Below are 20,000 nucleotides of genomic sequence, written 5' to 3' on the forward strand. Positions count from 1 at the left end.
TGATGATAATGGTAATAATAATGATAATAATGATGATAATGGTAATAATAATGATAATAATGATGATAATGGTAATAATAATGATAATAATGATGATAATGGTAATAATAATGATAATAATGATGATAATGGTAATAATAATGATAATAATGATGATAATGGTAATAATAATGATAATAATGATGATAATGGTAATAATAATGATAATAATGATGATAATGGTAATAATAATGAAAATAATGATGATAATGGTAATAATAATGATAATAATGATGATAATGGTAATAATAATGATAATAATGATGATAATGGTAATAATAATGATAATAATGATGATAATGGTAATAATAATGATAATAATGATGATAATGGTAATAATAATGATAATAATGATGATAATGGTAATAATAATGATAACAGTATCGATATCAATAATATCAATATCAGTGTAAATAATAATAATAATGATAATAAGAATAATAATGTTAATTGTAATAATGATAATGGTGTTAATAAGCAATAACAATAATATGAATAATTTAGATAATGATAATAATGAAAATGATATTGATAATGATAGTCACAATGATAATGATGATAAGGATGAAAACACAGTTAATGATAATAATATTAGTAGTTGCAGTAATACCAATGATAATGATAATGATATTAGTTATAATGATAAGAGTAACAACAATAATAGTAAAAATTATAATAATGATAATAGTAATAATTATGTCAATAATAGTAGCAGTAATAAAAGTAATGATGATAATAAAAATAACAATATTAATAATTATTATTATTATCCTCATTATTATTATTACTATGATGATAATAAAGGTGATAATAATAATTGTAATGATATTGATTATAATAATGATAATAACAATGATAACAATAATAAGGATAATGGTATTAGTGATGATAATAATAATAAGAAGAAGAGAGGGAGAAGAAAAAAGGGGGAATTGTAACAATAACAAGCACTATAATAACAGAAATAATAGATTTAGAAATTGTAATTATAATGATAATAGTAACACCATCAACGATAATAATTACATTAATAATAACAATGATGATAATAACAACAACAATGATAATATCATTATTATCATTATTATCACAATTATTACCATCATTATTATTATTATCATTATTATTACTATTATCATTGTCATTATCATTATCATCATTATCATTATCACTGATACAATTAGTAATATTGTTATCATTATTATTGTTGTTATTCTCACTATTGTTAGTATTTTGAATAATAGTTACACTAATAGTAATAATAACGATATTGATAATGATAATAATAACGATACTACTACTACTACTACTACTACTACTAATAATAATAATAATAATAATAATAATAATAATAATAATAATAATAATATTAATAATAATAATAATAACAATAATAATTATAATAATGATAATAACCAACAGGATCATTCTCTGGTTGGGAACGAGTAGTGGCTCATGTCTCTGATTGGTAAAACCTTAGTACGGACGCGATCCATTACATTTTTCAGACCCCCTCCACTATTTTTCCGGTTGATATTATCATTAGTATACTAGCAGTAGTGGTGGTAGTGGTGGTGGTAGTAGTAGTAGTAGTAGTAGTAATAGTAGTAGTAGTAGTAGTAGTAGTAGTAATAGTAGTAGTAGTAGTAGTAGTAGTAGTAGTGGTAGTGGTGGTGGTGGTAGTAGTAGTAGTAGTAGCAGTAGTATTTTGGTATACTGATATACAGAGGGCAAAATCAGTGTCAAACAAATAGAAGGTATTATTTTGGTAAGCCAAGGAGAGCGAGAGTCTCGTGATCAGCAACATGAATGGATAAGTCCAGTAGTTGTCCGGAAACAGACGTTCGAGACTTGGGCATAAGGGTGCGAATCCTTAGACATATAGAGCGCCGTAAAACATGTAACATCGAGATAGCACTGGAGACAGGTCGTATTGGGATCTTGCAGTAACTAAGGAAGAGCATTCGTCTCCTAAAGTGTGTATGGGTTGTGAAATAATGCGCTTGAACTCATTTTGTACATTTTCATTACGCGTTGTAGGTTTTACCGCATGCAGAAGTTTTATCTACCACAGGCGGTAGCAATATCCATGGAAAATATTTACACGAAACTACTACATTCCGGTAACAGAATTAGAGGATATATGTATATAATTTTAATAGAGCCATTTCTCAATCTATAGCCTCTAGGATTCTTGGTTAATATTCAATTTTGTCCTTGGTTTCTTCTTTCAGAGATAGATGAAACATAAAAATTGTTCTAGTTAACCCTAAAAAGTTTCTCCATATACGTACAGAAAACGTATGTTATTATAGGGGAAATTCATTCATTCTGTAAAAGATACTACACAACCAGACTTTAGAGTTTGGTCTGCTTCAATGCCTGTTTCAGTGCCTGCCTTTGCACTTGCTTCAATGCCTGCTTCAGTGCCAGCCTTTGCACTTGCTTCAATGCCTGCTTCAGTGCCAGCCTTTGCACTTGCTTCATTGCCTGCTTCAGTTCCTGCCTTTGCACTTGCTTCAATGCCTGCTTCAGTGCCAGCCTTTGCACTTGCTTCAATGCCTGCTTCAGTGCCAGCCTTTGCACTTGCTTCATTGCCTGCTTCAGTGCCAGCCTTTGCACTTGCTTCAATGCCTGCTTCAGTGCCAGCCTTTGCACTTGCTTCAATGCCTGCTTCAGTGCCAGCCTTTGCACTTGCTTCATTGCCTGCTTCAGTTCCTGCCTTTGCACTTGCTTCAATGCCTGCTTCAGTGCCAGCCTTTGCACTTGCTTCAATGCCTGCTTCAGTGCCAGCCTTTGCATTTGCTTCAATGCCTGTTTCAGTGCCTGCCTTTGCACTTGCTTCAATGCCTGCTTCAGTGCCAGCCTTTGCACTTGCTTCAATGCCTGCTTCAGTGCCAGCCTTTGCACTTGCTTCAATGCCTGCTTCAGTGCCAGCCTTTGCACTTGCTTCATTGCCTGCTTCAGTGCCAGCCTTTGCACTTGCTTCAATGCCTGCTTCAGTGCCAGCCTTTGCACTTGCTTCAATGCCTGCTTCAGTGCCAGCCTTTGCACTTGCTTCATTGCCTGCTTCAGTTCCTGCCTTTGCACTTGCTTCAATGCCTGCTTCAGTGCCTGCTTCAGTGCCAGCCTTTGCACTTGCTTCATTGCCTGCTTCAGTTCCTGCCTTTGCACTTGCTTCAATGCCTGCTTCAGTGCCTGCTTCAGTGCCAGCCTTTCCACTTGCTTCAATGCCTGCTTCAGTGCAAGCCTTTGCACTTGCTTCATTGCCTGCTTCAGTTCCTGCCTTTGCACTTGCTTCAATGCCTGCTTCAGTGCCAGCCTTTGCACTTGCTTCATTGCCTGCTTCAGTGCCTGCCTTTGCACTTGCTTCAATGCCTGTTTCAGTGCAAGCCTTTGCACTTGCTTCATTGCCTGCTTCAGTGCCTGCCTTTGCACTTGCTTCAATGCCTACTTCAGTGCCAGCCTTTGCACTTGCTTCAATGCCTGCTTCAGTGCCAGCCTTTGCACTTGCTTCAGTGCCTGCTTCAGTGCCAGCCTTTGCACTTGCTTCAATGCCTGCTTCAGTGCCAGCCTTTGCACTTGCTTCATTGCCTGCTTCAGTGCCTGCCTTTGCACTTGCTTCAATGCCTGCTTCAGTGCCAGCCTTTGCACTTGCTTCAATGCCTGCTTCAGTGCCAGCCTTTGCATTTGCTTCAATGCCTGCTTCAGTGCCAGCCTTTGCACTTGCTTCATTGCCTGCTTCAGTGTCTGCCTTTGCACTTGCTTCAATGCCTGCTTCAGTGCCAGCCTTTGCACTTGCTTCAGTGCCTGCTTCAGTGCCAGCCTTTGCACTTGCTTCAATGCCTGCTTCAGTGCCAGCCTTTGCACTTGCTTCATTGCCTGCTTCAGTGCCTGCCTTTGCACTTGCTTCAATGCCTGCTTCAGTGCCAGCCTTTGCTCTTGCTTTAATGCCTGCTTCAGTGCCTGCCTTTGCGCTTGCTTCAATGCCTGCTTCAGTGCCAGCCTTTGCACTTGCTTCATTGCCTGCTTCAGTGCCAGCCTTTGCACTTGCTTCAATGCCTCCTTCAGTGCCAGCCTTTGCACTTGCTTCAGTGCCTGCTTCAGTGCCAGCCTTTGCACTTGCTTCAGTGCCTGCTTCAGTGCCTGCCTTTGCACTTGCTTCAATGCCTGCTTCAGTGCCTGCCTTTGCACTTGCTTCATTGCCTGCTTCAGTGCCTGCCTTTGCACTTGCTCCAATGCCTGCTTCAGTGCCTGCCTTTGCACTTGCTTCAGTTCCTGCTTCAGTGCCAGCCTTTCCACTTGTTTCAATGCCTGCTTCAGTGTCAGCCTTTGTACTTGCTTCAATGCCTGCTTCAGTGCCTGCCTTTGCACTTGCTTCAATGCCTGCTTCAGTGCCAGCCTTTGCACTTGCTTTAATGCCTGCTTCAGTGCCAGCCTTTGCACTTGCTTTAATGCCTGCTTCAGTGTCAGCCTTTGCACTTGCTTCATTGCCTGCTTCAGTGCCAGCCTTTGCACTTGCTTCAATGCCTGCTTCAGTGCCAGCCTTTGCACTTGCTTCAATGTCTGCTTCAGTGCCAGCCTTTGCACTTGCTTCAATGCCTGCTTCAGTGCCTGCCTTTGCACTTGCTTCAATGCCTGCTTCAGTGCCTGCCTTTGCATTTGCTTCAATGCCTGCTTCAGTGCCAGCCTTTGCACTTGCTTCAGTGCCTGCTTCAGTGCCAGCCTTTGCACTTGCTTCAATGCCTGTTTCAGTGCCAGCCTTTGCACTTGCTTCAATGCCTGCTTCAGTGCCAGCCTTTGCACTTGCTTCAATGCCTGCTTCAGTGCCAGCCTTTGCACTTGCTTCAATGCCTGCTTCAGTGCCTGTCTTTGCACTTGCTTCAATGCCTGCTTCAGTGCCAGCCTTTGCACTTGCTTCAATGCCTGCTTCAGTGCCAGCCTTTGCACTTGCTTCAATGCCTGCTTCAGTGCCAGCCTTTGCACTTGCTTCAATGCCTGCTTCAGTGCCAGCCTTTGCACTTGCTTCAATGCCTGCTTCAGTGCCTGCCTTTGCACTTGCTTCAATGCCTGCTTCAGTGCCAGCCTTTGCACTTGCTTCATTGCCTGCTTCAGTGTCAGCCTTTGCATTTGCTTCAATGCCTGCTTCAGTGCCAGCCTTTGCACTTGCTTCATTGCCTGCTTCAGTGTCAGCCTTTGCACTTGCTTCAGTGCCTGCTTCAGTGCCAGCCTTTGCACTTGCTTCATTGCCTGCTTCAGTGCAAGCCTTTGCACTTGCTTCATTGCCTGCTTCAGTGCCTGCCTTTGCACTTGCTTCAATGCCTGCTTCAGTGCCTGTCTTTGCACTTGCTTCAATGCCTGCTTCAGTGCCTGCCTTTGCACATGCTTCAATGTCTGCTTCAGTTCCTGCCTTTGCACTTGCTTCAATGCCTGCTTCAGTGCCAGCCTTTGCACTTGCTTCAGTGCCTGCTTCAGTGCCTGCCTTTGCATTTGCTTCAATGCCTGCTTCAGTGCCAGCCTTTGCACTTGCTTCAATGCCTGCTTCAGTGTCAGCCTTTGCACTTGCTTCAGTGCCTGCTTCAGTGCCAGCCTTTGCACTTGCTTCAATGCCTGCTTCAGTGCCAGCCTTTGCACTTACTTCATTGCCTGTTTCAGTGCCAGCCTTTGCACTTGCTTCAGTGCCTGCTTCAGTGCCAGCCTTTGCACTTGCTTCAATGCCTGCTTCAGTGCCAGCCTTTGCACTTGCTTCAATGCCTGCTTCAGTGCCAGCCTTTGCACTTGCTTCAATGCCTGCTTCAGTGCCTGTCTTTGCACTTGCTTCAATGCCTGCTTCAGTGCCTGCCTTTGCACTTGCTTCAATGCCTGCTTCAGTGCCAGCCTTTGCACTTGCTTCAATGCCTGCTTCAGTGTCAGCCTTTGCACTTGCTTCAATGCCTGCTTCAGTGCCAGCCTTTGCACTTGCTTCAATGCCTGCTTCAGTACCAGCCTTTGCACTTGCTTCAATGCCTGCTTCAGTGCCAGCCTTTGCACTTGCTTCAATGCCTGCTTCAGTGCCAGCCTTTGCACTTGCTTCATTGCCTGCTTCAGTGTCAGCCTTTGCACTTGCTTCAGTGCCTGCTTCAGTGCCAGCCTTTGCACTTGCTTCAATGCCTGCTTCAGTGCCAGCCTTTGCACTTGCTTTAATGCCTGCTTCAGTGCCAGCCTTTGCACTTGCTTCATTGCCTGCTTCAGTGCCTGCCTTTGCACTTGCTTCAATGCCTGCTTCAGTGCCTGCCTTTGCACTTGCTTCAATGCCTGCTTCAGTGCCAGCCTTTGCACTTGCTTCAATGCCTGCTTCAGTGCCAGCCTTTGCACTTGCTTCAATGCCTGCTTCAGTGCCTGTCTTTGCACTTCCTTCAGTGCCTGCTTCAGTGCCTGCCTTTGCATTTGCTTAAATACCTGCTTCAGTGCCTGTCTTTGCACTTGCTTCAATGCCTGCTTCAGTGCCAGCCTTTGCATTTGCTTCAATGCCTGCTTCAGTGCCAGCCTTTGCACTTGCTTCATTGCCTGCTTCAGTGCCAGCCTTTGCACTTGCTTCAATGCCTGTTTCAGTGCCTGTCTTTGCACTTGCTTCAGTGCCTGCTTCAGTGCCTGCCTTTGCATTTGCTTAAATGCCTGCTTCAGTGCCTGTCTTTGCACTTGCTTCAATGCCTGCTTCAGTGCCTGCCTTTGCACTTGCTTCAATGCCTGCTTCAGTGCCAGCCTTTGCACTTGCTTCAATGCCTGCTTCAGTGCCTGCCTTTGCACTTGCTTCAATGCCTGCTTCAGTGCCAGCCTTTGCACTTGCTTCAATGCCTGCTTCAGTGCCAGCCTTTGCACTTGCTTCAATGCCTGCTTCAGTGCCAGCCTTTGCACTTGCTTCAATGCCTGCTTCAGTGCCAGCCTTTGCACTTGCTTCAATGCCTGCTTCAGTGCCTGCCTTTGCACTTGCTTCAATGCCTGCTTCAGTGCCAGCCTTTGCACTTGCTTCAATGCCTGCTTCAGTGCCTGCCTTTGCATTTGCTTCAATGCCTGCTTCAGTGCCTGTCTTTGCACTTGCTTCAATGCCTGCTTCAGTGCCTGCCTTTGCTCTTGCTTCATTGCCTGCTTCAGTGTCAGCCTTTGCACTTGCTTCAGTGCCTGCTTCAGTGCCTGCCTTTGCACTTGCTTCACTGCCTGCTTCAGTGCCAGCCTTTGCACTTGCTTCAATGCCTGCTTCAGTGCCTGCCTTTGCACTTGCTTCATTGCCTGCTTCAGTGCCTGCCTTTGCACTTGCTTCATTGCCTGCTTCAGTGCCTGCCTTTGCACTTGCTTCAATGCCTGCTTCAGTGCCTGCCTTTGCACTTGCTTCAATGCCTGCTTCAGTGCCTGCCTTTGCATTTGCTTCAATGTCTGCTTCAGTGCCAGCCTTTGCACTTGCTTCATTGCCTGCTTCAGTGCCAGCCTTTGCACTTGCTTCATTGCCTGCTTCAGTGCTAGTCTTTGCACTTGCTTCAGTGCCTACCTTTGCACTTGCTTCATTGCCTGCTTCAGTGCCAGCCTTTGCACTTGCTTCAATGCCTGCTTCAGTGCCAGCCTTTGCACTTGCTTCATTGCCTGCTTCAGTGCCAGCCTTTGCACTTGCTTCAGTGCCTGCTTCAGTGCCAGCCTTTGCACTTGCTTCAATGCCTGCTTCAGTGCCAGCCTTTGCACTTGCTTCATTGCCTGCTTCAGTGCCTGCCTTTGCACTTGCTTCAATGCCTGCTTCAGTGCCAGCCTTTGCTCTTGCTTTAATGCCTGCTTCAGTGCCAGCCTTTGCACTTGCTTTAATGCCTGCTTCAGTGCCAGCCTTTGCACTTACTTCAATGCCTGCTTCAGTTCCAGCCTTTGCACTTGCTTCAATGCCTGTTTCAGTGCCAGCCTTTGCACTTGCTTCAGTGCCTGCTTCAGTGCCAGCCTTTGCACTTGCTTTAATGCCTGCTTCAGTGCCAGCCTTTGCACTTGCTTCAATGCCTGCTTCAGTGCCAGCCTTTGCACTTGCTTCATTGCCTGCTTCAGTGTCAGCCTTTGCACTTGCTTCAGTGCCTGCTTCAGTGCCAGCCTTTGCACTTGCTTCAATGCCTGCTTCAGTGCCAGCCTTTGCACTTGCTTCAATGCCTGCTTCAGTGCCAGCCTTTGCACTTGCTTCAGTGCCTGCTTCAGTGCTAGCCTTTGCACTTGCTTCAATGCCTGCTTCAGCGCCTGCCTTTGCACTTGCTTCAATGCCTGCTTCAGTGCCAGCCTTTGCACTTGCTTCAATGCCTGCTTCAGTGCCAGCCTTTGCACTTGCTTCATTGCCTGCTTCAGTGCCTGCCTTTGAACTTGCTTCAATGCCTGCTTCAGTGCCAGCCTTTGCATTTGCTTCAATGCCTGCTTCAGTGCCAGCCTTTGCACTTGCTTCAATGCCTGCTTCAGTGCCAGCCTTTGCACTTGCTTCAATGCCTGCTTCAGTGCCTGCCTTTGCACTTGCTTCAGTGCCTGCTTCAGTGCCAGCCTTTGCACATGCTTCAATGCCTGCTTCAGTGCCAGCCTTTGCACTTGCTTCAATGCCTGCTTCAATGCCTGCCTTTGCACTTGCTTTAATGCCTGCTTCAGTGCCAGCCTTTGCACTTGCTTCAATGCCTGCTTCAGTGCCTGCCTTTGCACTTGCTTCAATGCCTGCTTCAGTGCCTGTCTTTGCACTTGCTTCAATGCCTGCTTCAGTGCCAGCCTTTGCACTTGCTTCAATGCCTGCTTCAGTGCCAGCCTTTGCACTTGCTTCAGTGCCTGCTTCAGTGCCAGCCTTTGCACTTGCTTCAATGCCTGCTTCAGTGCCAGCCTTTGCACTTGCTTCAATGCCTGCTTCAGTGCCAGCCTTTGCACTTGCTTCAATGCCTGCTTCAGTGCCTGCCTTTGCACTTGCTTCAATGCCTGCTTCAGTGCCTACCTTTGCACTTGCTTCAATGCCTGCTTCAGTGCCAGCCTTTGCACTTGCTTCAATGCCTGTTTCAGTGCCTGCCTTTGCATTTGCTTCAATGCCTGCTTCAGTGCCAGCCTTTGCACTTGCTTCAATGCCTGCTTCAGTGCCAGCCTTTGCACTTGCTTCAATGCCTGTTTCAGTGCCAGCCTTTGCACTTGCTTTAATGCCTGCTTCAGTTCCTACCTTTGCACTTGCTTCATTGCCTGCTTCAGTGCCTGCCTTTGCACTTGCTTCAATGCCTGCTTCAGTGTCAGCCTTTGCACTTGCTTCAATGCCTGCTTCAGTGCCAGCCTTTGCACTTGTTTCAATGCCTGCTTCAGTGCCAGCCTTTGCACTTGCTTCAATGCCTGCTTCAGTGCCAGCCTTTGCACTTGCTTCAATGCCTGCTTCAGTGCCAGCCTTTGCACTTGCTTCAATGCCTGCTTCAGTGCCAGCCTTTGCACTTGCTTCATTGCCTGCTTCAGTGCCAGCCTTTGCACTTGCTTCAATGCCTGCTTCAGTGCCAGCCTTTGCATTTGCTTCAATGCCTGCTTCAGTGCCTGCCTTTGCACTTGCTTCATTGCCTGCTTCAGTGCCAGCCTTTGCACTTGCTTCAATGCCTGTTTCAGTGCCTGCCTTTGCACTTGCTTCAGTGCCTGCTTCAGTGCCAGCCTTTGCACTTGCTTCAATGCCTGCTTCAGTGCCAGCCTTTGCACTTGCTTCAATGCCTGCTTCAGTGCCAGCCTTTGCACTTGCTTCAATGCCTGCTTCAGTTCCTGCCTTTGCACTTGCTTCAATGCCTGCTTCAGTGCCAGCCTTTGCACTTGCTTCAGTGCCTGCTTCAGTGCCTGCCTTTGCACTTGCTTCAATGTCTGCTTCAGTGCAAGCCTTTGCACTTGCTTCAATGCCTGCTTCAGTGCCTGCCTTTGCACTTGCTTTAATGCCTGCTTCAGTGCCAGCCTTTGCACTTGCTTCAATGTCTGCTTCAGTGCCTGCCTTTGCACTTGCTTCAATGCCTGCTTCAGTGCCAGCCTTTGCTCTTGCTTCAATGCCTGCTTCAGTGCCTGCCTTTGCACTTGCTTCAGTGCCTGCTTCAGTGCCAGCCTTTGCACTTGCTTCAATGCCTGCCTTTGCATTTGCTTCAATGCCTGCTTCAGTGCCTGCCTTTGCACTTGCTTCAATGCCTGCTTCAGTGCCAGCCTTTGCACTTGCTTCAATGCCTGCTTCAGTGCCAGCCTTTGCACTTGCTTCAATGCCTGCTTCAGTGCCAGCCTTTGCACTTGCTTCAATGCCTGCTTCAGTGCCAGCCTTTGCACTTGCTTCAATGCCTGCTTCAGTGCCTGCCTTTGCACTTGCTTCAATGCCTGCTTCAGTGCCAGCCTTTGCACTTGCTTCAATGCCTGCTTCAGTGCCAGCCTTTGCACTTGCTTCAATGCCTGCTTCAGTGCCAGCCTTTGCACTTGCTTCAATGCCTGCTTCAGTGCCAGCCTTTGCACTTGCTTCAATGCCTGCTTCAGTGCCAGCCTTTGCACTTGCTTCAATGCCTGCTTCAGTGCCAGCCTTTGCACTTGCTTCAATGCCTGCTTCAGTGCCAGCCTTTGCACTTGCTTCAATGCCTGCTTCAGTGCCAGCCTTTGCACTTACTTCAATGCCTGCTTCAGTGCCAGCCTTTGCACTTGCTTCAATGCCTGCTTCAGTGTCAGCCTTTGCACTTGCTTCAATGCCTGCTTCAGTGCCAGCCTTTGCACTTGCTTCAATGCCTGCTTCAGTGCCAGCCTTTGCACTTGCTTCAATGCCTGCTTCAGTGCCAGCCTTTGCACTTGCTTCATTGCCTGCTTCAGTGCCAGCCTTTGCACTTGCTTCATTGCCTGCTTCAGTGCCAGCCTTTGCACTTGCTTCAATGCCTGCTTCAGTGCCAGCCTTTGCACTTGCTTCAATGCCTGCTTCAGTGCCAGCCTTTGCACTTGCTTCAATGCCTGCTTCAGTGCCAGCCTTTGCACTTGCTTCAATGCCTGCTTCAGTGCCTGCCTTTGCACTTGCTTCAATGCCTGCTTCAGTGCCTGCCTTTGCTCTTGCTTCAATGCCTGCTTCAGTGCCTGCCTTTGCACTTGCTTCAATGCCTGCTTCAGTGCCAGCCTTTGCACTTGCTTCAATGCCTGCTTCAGTGCCTGCCTTTGCACTTGCTTCAATGCCTGCTTCAGTGCCAGCCTTTGCACTTGCTTCAATGCCTGCTTCAGTGCCAGCCTTTGCACTTGCTTCAATGCCTGCTTCAGTGCCAGCCTTTGCACTTGCTTCAATGCCTGCTTCAGTGCCAGCCTTTGCACTTGCTTCAATGCCTGCTTCAGTGCCAGCCTTTGCACTTGCTTCAATGCCTGCTTCAGTACCAGCCTTTGCACTTGCTTCAATGCCTACTTCAGTGCCAGCCTTTGCACTTGCTTCAATGCCTGCTTCAGTGCCAGCCTTTGCACTTGCTTCAATGCCTGCTTCAGTGCCAGCCTTTGCACTTGCTTCAATGCCTGTTTCAGTGCCAGCCTTTGCACTTGCTTCAATGCCTGCTTCAGTGCCAGCCTTTGCACTTGCTTCAATGCCTGCTTCAGTGCCTGCCTTTGCACTTGCTTCAATGCCTGCTTCAGTGCCAGCCTTTGCTCTTGCTTCAATGCCTGCTTCAGTGCCTGCCTTTGCTCTTGCTTCAATGCCTGCTTCAGTGCCAGCCTTTGCACTTGCTTCAATGCCTGCTTCAGTGCCAGCCTTTGCACTTGCTTCAATGCCTGCTTCAGTGCCAGCCTTTGCACTTGCTTCAATGCCTGCTTCAGTGCCAGCCTTTGCACTTGCTTCAATGCCTGCTTCAGTGCCAGCCTTTGCACTTGCTTCAATGCCTGCTTCAGTGCCTGCCTTTGCACTTGCTTCAATGCCTGCTTCAGTGCCAGCCTTTGCACTTGCTTCAATGCCTGCTTCAGTGCCAGCCTTTGCACTTGCTTCAATGCCTGCTTCAGTGCCTGCCTTTGCACTTGCTTCAATGCCTGCTTCAGTGCCAGCCTTTGTACTTGCTTCAATGCCTGCTTCAGTGCCAGCCTTTGCACTTGCTTCAATGCCTGCTTCAGTGCCAGCCTTTGCACTTGCTTCAATGCCTGCTTCAGTGCCAGCCTTTGCACTTGCTTCAATGCCTGTTTCAGTGCCTGCCTTTGCACTTGCTTCAATGCCTGCTTCAGTGCCAGCCTTTGCACTTGCTTCAATGCCTGCTTCAGTGCCAGCCTTTGCACTTGCTTCAATGCCTGCTTCAGTGCCAGCCTTTGCACTTGCGTCAATGCCTGTTTCAGTGCCAGCCTTTGCACTTGCTTCAATGCCTGCTTCAGTGCCTGCCTTTGCACTTGCTTCAATGCCTGCTTCAGTGCCAGCCTTTGCACTTGCTTCAATGCCTGCTTCAGTGCCAGCCTTTGCACTTGCTTCAATGCCTGCTTCAGTGCCAGCCTTTGCACTTGCTTCAATGCCTGCTTCAGTGCCTGCCTTTGCACTTGCTTCAATGCCTGCTTCAGTGCCAGCCTTTGCACTTGCTTCAATGCCTGCTTCAGTGCCTGCCTTTGCACTTGCTTCAATGCCTGTTTCAGTGCCAGCCTTTGCACTTGCTTCAATGCCTGCTTCAGTGCCAGCCTTTGCACTTGCTTCAATGCCTGCTTCAGTGTCTGCCTTTGCACTTGCTTCAATGCCTGCTTCAGTGCCTGCCTTTGCACTTGCTTCAATGCCTGCTTCAGTGCCAGCCTTTGCACTTGCTTCAGTGCCTGCTTCAGTGCCAGACTTTGCACTTGCTTCAATGCCTGCTTCAGTGCCAGCCTTTGCACTTGCTTCAATGCCTGCTTCAGTGCCAGCCTTTGCACTTGCTTCAATGCCTGCTTCAGTGTCAGCCTTTGCACTTGCTTCAGTGCCTGTTTCAGTGCCTGCCTTTGCACTTGCTTCAATGCCTGTTTCAGTGCCTGCCTTTGCACTTGCTTCAATGCCTGCTTCAGTGCCTGCCTTTGCACTTGCTTCAATGCCTGCTTCAGTGCCAGCCTTTGCACTTGCTTCAATGCCTGTTTCAGTGCCAGCCTTTGCACTTGCTTCAATGCCTGCTTCAGTGCCAGCCTTTGCACTTGCTTCAATGCCTGCTTCAGTGCCAGCCTTTGCACTTGCTTCAATGCCTGCTTCAGTGCCAGCCTTTGCACTTGCTTCAATGCCTGCTTCAGTGCCAGCCTTTGCACTTGCTTCAATGCCTGCTTCAGTGCCAGCCTTTGCACTTGCGTCAATGCCTGCTTCAGTGCCAGCCTTTGCACTTGCTTCAATGCCTGCTTCAGTGCCAGCCTTTGCACTTGCTTCAGTGCCTGCTTCAGTGCCTGCCTTTGCATTTGCTTCATTGCCTGCTTCAGTGCCAGCCTTTGCACTTGCTTCAGTGCCTGCTTCAGTGCCAGCCTTTGCACTTGCTTCAATGCCTGCTTCAGTGCCAGCCTTTGCTCTTGCTTCAATGCCTGCTTCAGTGCCTGCCTTTGCATTTGCTTCATTGCCTGCTTCAGTGTCAGCCTTTGCACTTGCTTCAGTGCCTGCTTCAGTGCCAGCCTTTGCACTTGCTTCAATGCCTGCTTCAGTGCCAGCCTTTGCACTTGCTTCAATGCCTGCTTCAGTGCCAGCCTTTGCACTTGCTTCAATGCCTGCTTCAGTGCCAGCCTTTGCACTTGCTTCAATGCCTGCTTCAGTGCCAGCCTTTGCACTTGCTTCAATGCCTGCTTCAGTGCCAGCCTTTGCACTTGCTTCAATGCCTGCTTCAGTGTCAGCCTTTGCACTTGCTTCAATGCCTGCTTCAGTGCCAGCCTTTGCACTTGCTTCAATGCCTGCTTCAGTGCCAGCCTTTGCACTTGCTTCAATGCCTGCTTCAGTGCCTGCCTTTGCACTTGCTTCAATGCCTGCTTCAGTGCCAGCCTTTGCACTTGCTTCATTGCCTGCTTCAGTGCCAGCCTTTGCACTTGCTTCAATGCCTGCTTCAGTGCCAGCCTTTGCACTTGCTTCAATGCCTGCTCCAGTGCCAGCCTTTGCACTTGCTTCAATGCCTGCTTCAGTGCCAGCCTTTGCACTTGCTTCAATGCCTGCTTCAGTGCCAGCCTTTGCACTTGCTTCAATGCCTGCTTCAGTGCCAGCCTTTGCACTTGCTTCAATGCCTGCTTCAGTGCCAGCCTTTGCACTTGCTTCAATGCCTGCTTCAGTGCCAGCCTTTGCACTTGCTTCAATGCCTGCTTCAGTGCCAGCCTTTGCACTTGCTTCAATGCCTGCTTCAGTGCCAGCCTTTGCACTTGCTTCAATGCCTGTTTCAGTGCCAGCCTTTGCACTTGCTTCAATGCCTGCTTCAGTGCCAGCCTTTGCACTTGCTTCAATGCCTGCTTCAGTGCCAGCCTTTGCACTTGCTTCAATGCCTGCTTCAGTGCCAGCCTTTGCACTTGCTTCAATGCCTGCTTCAGTGCCAGCCTTTGCACTTGCTTCAATGCCTGCTTCAGTGCCAGCCTTTGCACTTGCTTCAATGCCTGCTTCAGTGCCAGCCTTTGCACTTGCTTCAATGCCTGCTTCAGTGCCAGCCTTTGCACTTGCTTCAATGCCTGCTTCAGTGCCAGCCTTTGCTCTTGCTTCAATGCCTGCTTCAGTGCCTGCCTTTGCTCTTGCTTCAATGCCTGCTTCAGTGCCAGCCTTTGCACTTGCTTCAATGCCTGCTTCAGTGCCAGCCTTTGCACTTGCTTCAATGCCTGCTTCAGTGCCAGCCTTTGCACTTGCTTCAATGCCTGCTTCAGTGCCAGCCTTTGCACTTGCTTCAGTGCCTGCTTCAGTGCCAGCCTTTGCACTTGCTTCAATGCCTGCTTCAGTGCCTGCCTTTGCACTTGCTTCAATGCCTGCTTCAGTGCCTGCCTTTGCACTTGCTTCATTGCCTGCTTCAGTGCCAGCCTTTGCACTTGCTTCAATGCCTGCTTCAGTGCTAGCCTTTGCACTTGCTTCATTGCTTGCTTCAGTGCCAGCCTTTGCACTTGCTTCAATGCCTGCTTCAGTGCCAGCCTTTGCACTTGCTTCAATGCCTGTTTCAGTGCCAGCCTTTGCACTTGCTTCAATGCCTGCTTCAGTGCCAGCCTTTGCACTTGCTTCAATGCCTGTTTCAGTGCCTGCCTTTGCACTTGCTTCAATGCCTGCTTCAGTGCCTGCCTTTGCACTTGCTTCAATGCCTGCTTCAGTGCCAGCCTTTGCACTTGCTTCAATGCCTGCTTCAGTGCCAGCCTTTGCACTTGCGTCAATGCCTGTTTCAGTGCCAGCCTTTGCACTTGCTTCAATGCCTGCTTCAGTGCCTGCCTTTGCACTTGCTTCAATGCCTGCTTCAGTGCCAGCCTTTGCACTTGCTTCAATGCCTGTTTCAGTGCCAGCCTTTGCACTTGCTTCAATGCCTGCTTCAGTGCCAGCCTTTGCACTTACTTCAATGCCTGCTTCAGTGCCAGCCTTTGCACTTGCTTCAATGCCTGCTTCAGTGCCAGCCTTTGCTCTTGCTTCAATGCCTGCTTCAGTGCCAGCCTTTGCACTTGCTTCAATGCCTGCTTCAGTGCCAGCCTTTGCACTTGCGTCAATGCCTGCTTCAGTGCCAGCCTTTGCACTTGCTTCAATGCCTGCTTCAGTGTCTGCCTTTGCACTTGCTTCAATGCCTGCTTCAGTGCCAGCCTTTGCACTTGCTTCAATGCCTGCTTCAGTGCCTGCCTTTGCACTTGCTTCAGTGCCTGCTTCAGTGCCAGACTTTGCACTTGCTTCAATGCCTGCTTCAGTGCCAGCCTTTGCACTTGCTTCAATGCCTGCTTCAGTGCCAGCCTTTGCACTTGCTTCAATGCCTGCTTCAGTGTCAGCCTTTGCACTTGCTTCAGTGCCTGTTTCAGTGCCTGCCTTTGCACTTGCTTCAATGCCTGTTTCAGTGCCTGCCTTTGCACTTGCTTCAATGCCTGTTTCAGTGCCTGCCTTTGCACTTGCTTCAATGCCTGCTTCAGTGCCTGCCTTTGCACTTGCTTCAATGCCTGTTTCAGTGCCAGCCTTTGCACTTGCTTCAATGCCTGCTTCAGTGCAAGCCTTTGCACTTGCTTCAATGCCTGCTTCAGTGCCAGCCTTTGCACTTGCTTCAATGCCTACTTCAGTGCCAGCCTTTGCACTTGCTTCAATGCCTGCTTCAGTGCCAGCCTTTGCACTTGCTTCAATGCCTGCTTCAGTGCCAGCCTTTGCACTTGCTTCAATGCCTGCTTCAGTGCCAGCCTTTGCACTTGCTTCAATGCCTGCTTCAGTGCCAGCCTTTGCACTTGCTTCAATGCCTGCTTCAGTGCCAGCCTTTGCACTTGCTTCAATGCCTGCTTCAGTGCCAGCCTTTGCACTTGCTTCAGTGCCTGCTTCAGTGCCAGCCTTTGCACTTGCTTCAATGCCTGCTTCAGTGCCTGCCTTTGCACTTGCTTCAATGCCTGCTTCAGTGCCTGCCTTTGCACTTGCTTCATTGCCTGCTTCAGTGCCAGCCTTTGCACTTGCTTCAATGCCTGCTTCAGTGCTAGCCTTTGCACTTGCTTCATTGCTTGCTTCAGTGCCAGCCTTTGCACTTGCTTCAATGCCTGCTTCAGTGCCAGCCTTTGCACTTGCTTCAATGCCTGTTTCAGTGCCAGCCTTTGCACTTGCTTCAATGCCTGCTTCAGTGCCAGCCTTTGCACTTGCTTCAATGCCTGTTTCAGTGCCTGCCTTTGCACTTGCTTCAATGCCTGCTTCAGTGCCTGCCTTTGCACTTGCTTCAATGCCTGCTTCAGTGCCAGCCTTTGCACTTGCTTCAATGCCTGCTTCAGTGCCAGCCTTTGCACTTGCTTCAATGCCTGTTTCAGTGCCAGCCTTTGCACTTGCTTCAATGCCTGCTTCAGTGCCTGCCTTTGCACTTGCTTCAATGCCTGCTTCAGTGCCAGCCTTTGCACTTGCTTCAATGCCTGTTTCAGTGCCAGCCTTTGCACTTGCTTCAATGCCTGCTTCAGTGCCAGCCTTTGCACTTACTTCAATGCCTGCTTCAGTGCCAGCCTTTGCACTTGCTTCAATGCCTGCTTCAGTGCCAGCCTTTGCTCTTGCTTCAATGCCTGCTTCAGTGCCTGCCTTTGCACTTGCTTCAATGCCTGCTTCAGTGCCAGCCTTTGCACTTGCGTCAATGCCTGCTTCAGTGCCAGCCTTTGCACTTGCTTCAATGCCTGCTTCAGTGTCTGCCTTTGCACTTGCTTCAATGCCTGCTTCAGTGCCAGCCTTTGCACTTGCTTCAATGCCTGCTTCAGTGCCTGCCTTTGCACTTGCTTCAGTGCCTGCTTCAGTGCCAGACTTTGCACTTGCTTCAATGCCTGCTTCAGTGCCAGCCTTTGCACTTGCTTCAATGCCTGCTTCAGTGCCAGCCTTTGCACTTGCTTCAATGCCTGCTTCAGTGTCAGCCTTTGCACTTGCTTCAGTGCCTGTTTCAGTGCCTGCCTTTGCACTTGCTTCAATGCCTGTTTCAGTGCCTGCCTTTGCACTTGCTTCAATGCCTGTTTCAGTGCCTGCCTTTGCACTTGCTTCAATGCCTGCTTCAGTGCCTGCCTTTGCACTTGCTTCAATGCCTGTTTCAGTGCCAGCCTTTGCACTTGCTTCAATGCCTGCTTCAGTGCCAGCCTTTGCACTTGCTTCAATGCCTGCTTCAGTGCCAGCCTTTGCACTTGCTTCAATGCCTACTTCAGTGCCAGCCTTTGCACTTGCTTCAATGCCTGCTTCAGTGCCAGCCTTTGCACTTGCTTCAATGCCTGCTTCAGTGCCAGCCTTTGCACTTGCTTCAATGCCTGCTTCAGTGCCTGCCTTTGCATTTGCTTCAATGCCTGCTTCAGTGCCAGCCTTTGCACTTGCTTCAATGCCTGCTTCAGTGCCTGCCTTTGCATTTGCTTCATTGCCTGCTTCAGTGCCAGCCTTTGCACTTGCTTCAGTGCCTGCTTCAGTGCCTGCCTTTGCATTTGCTTCAATGCCTGCTTCAGTGCCTGCCTTTGCATTTGCTTCAATGCCTGCTTCAGTGCCAGCCTTTGCACTTGCTTCAATGCCTGCTTCAGTGCTAGCCTTTGCACTTGCAAGTGCAGACTACATTCGATAGAAGCGGAATGTAGAACATCAGGTCAGGGACAGGTGTGGAGTAGATACAGGTGCGACGAGAGTCCGAGTACACTAGAACAAACAGATGTGAACAGATTATACAGCCAGAAAAAAGAACATGTAACAAGGAGTACATTAATCTGATAAAACAGGTCATACGATAACATGAGAAATAAGAGCCAAAGGTATAAGCTCACACTATGTTGTTGTTTTACAAATAATCAGCGCTATAGAAGGCGGACAGAACCCCACGGAGATTTAAAAGCGGTTTATAAATACGCCAAGGTTTGCGGGAGAATTCCCACTATATCATGGCTCAGGAGTTATTATTGCAACTCAGAGTGCACTCAAGGTCCTAAAACCCATAAAGGTGCTAAAAATACTGCAAAGGTTTCAGTTTCTCTCGCCAAAAAGAACGGGTCCATGTTGTGTATTTTGAATGTTGTCAGGTCAGCCTGGGATTTGAAAAATGTGAGTACAAACTTGGAGGACCTCTTGCTAGAGGCTCACTCCAACAGAGCCCTGAATGAGGAGCTTACTGTGATAAACTCCCAAAGGCCTGGAAGCGGAAGCGCAACGCATCGTGACCGAGTTTAGCAAGGAAGAAAGGAAATCAACGGGTCATGTTACACAAGAATAAGACAGCGTAATGTGTAACCGCAAAAATTACGCTTGGGGACGGTGCACTGACAGGTGCAATATACAATGCGGAAGAAACCAAGAGTAAACTTTGCACTTAAGAGTAAATTCGAACACGTACATATGTCTCAGGGTGAAAGTGCAGCTTGCCTTTAAAAAGATTTAGCATAATGCACGCAGACCTTTGTAGTTATTTCATATAATCTATATCAAGTCTGCCCATGCTTAAGCAGCACTTGCGAAGTGGTAGATGAATAGATGAAGAACTATGTAATCACTTCATGTTTTGATATGATGGAGAGTGTGATCATGTTATGCCATAAATCTGCAATGTAATATTATAATATGCGGGCCTGACCAGACATAGCATTATCAAATCTCGCCGCGCCTGTGCCTGTGCTCTAAACGAAGATCCGGAAGGCTTTTCGAAGATGCTAACGACTTTGCGCATGCTCGCAGATACAGTACGTGCCAGTGAGTGTCGGTGAATGTGTAAGTAGAGTATGCGTGCGTATGCGAAGTCGAGATAATGAGAGGTCCAGGCGACGGGCGCCCTGCAGACCGCGACAGCGGGGCTCCACTTGGCGCCCGCATGAAGCTCCATATTCCTCCCATTCGCTTTCCTTTCACAGATCGCTGTCCTTGCTCCCTGTTTGTTTGTGCTTGGCGATAAAACAGAAATGCTAATATTGCCAACACATCGTCTGCATCTTTTCAACGCGCATACACCTCCCCCTTCCTCTTTCCCCTTTCGGCCCCCCTCCTTCCCCTCCCCCTTCCTCCTTCCCCTTCCGGCCCCCCTCCTTCCCCTCCCCCTTCCTCCTTCCCCTCCCCCTTCCTCCTTCCCCTTCCGGCCCCCCTCCTTCCCCTCCCCACTGAAAGGAGGAAGGGGACGAGCAACAGGCAGTGGCGCGGCAGGCATTAGGCCTCTCTTCTTCCCCTTTATCCTTTTCTTCTCTGCCTTTTAACCTTCGCCAAGGAGGCTATGTTTTTGGTCGCGTAGGTTAGGTAAGGTAATATATAGATAGATAGATAGACAGATAGATGGATAGATAGATAGATAGAAATAGATAAATAGATAGAGAGATATATACATGTATTCATATATGCAGCTGAAGAGATCGTTTAATCACCTTTCATCCTGCGATCTATAACGATTAGCCTTTTCCTCGAGGCGGCAAAGTCCATCCATATA

At 48.4% G+C, this 20,000-nt stretch overlaps 1 protein-coding gene across 1 annotated transcript; it reads right to left on the reverse strand.

Annotated features, from left to right (window-relative positions):
* Positions 1-2,365: 2,365 nt before the first annotated feature.
* On the reverse strand, positions 2,366-18,333 carry LOC138863713 (streptococcal hemagglutinin-like). The gene is made up of 16 exons (XM_070128536.1): positions 18,301-18,333; positions 18,058-18,154; positions 15,238-15,381; positions 12,242-12,393; positions 10,078-10,213; positions 9,814-9,957; positions 7,762-7,869; positions 7,370-7,521; positions 6,478-6,673; positions 5,614-5,757; positions 5,350-5,517; positions 5,074-5,217; positions 4,270-4,425; positions 3,922-4,056; positions 3,382-3,489; positions 2,366-2,493 (listed from the first exon to the last, which is right to left on the reverse strand). Exons 1-16 carry the CDS (start codon positions 18,331-18,333, stop codon positions 2,366-2,368), a joined length of 2,145 nt encoding a protein of 714 aa, XP_069984637.1.
* Positions 18,334-20,000: the final 1,667 nt, after the last annotated feature.

This window comes from Penaeus vannamei, chromosome 13 (assembly GCF_042767895.1).
Source record: "Penaeus vannamei isolate JL-2024 chromosome 13, ASM4276789v1, whole genome shotgun sequence".
NCBI classification, from domain to species: Eukaryota; Metazoa; Arthropoda; class Malacostraca; order Decapoda; family Penaeidae; genus Penaeus; species Penaeus vannamei.

Excerpts from the sequence above, each read along its gene's own strand:
- LOC138863713 (XM_070128536.1), bottom strand. The coding sequence starts at position 18,333 with ATGTTATCGTATGACCTGTTTTATCAGATTAAT. Across the intron at positions 5,758-6,477 it reads AAAGACAGGCACTGAAGCAG|GCATTGAAGCAAGTGCAAAG; the intron begins GTATTTAAGCAA and ends GCACTGAAGCAG. Across the intron at positions 3,490-3,921 it reads AAAGGCAGGCACTGAAGCAG|GCATTGAAGCAAGTGCAAAG; the intron begins GCAATGAAGCAA and ends GCACTGAAGTAG.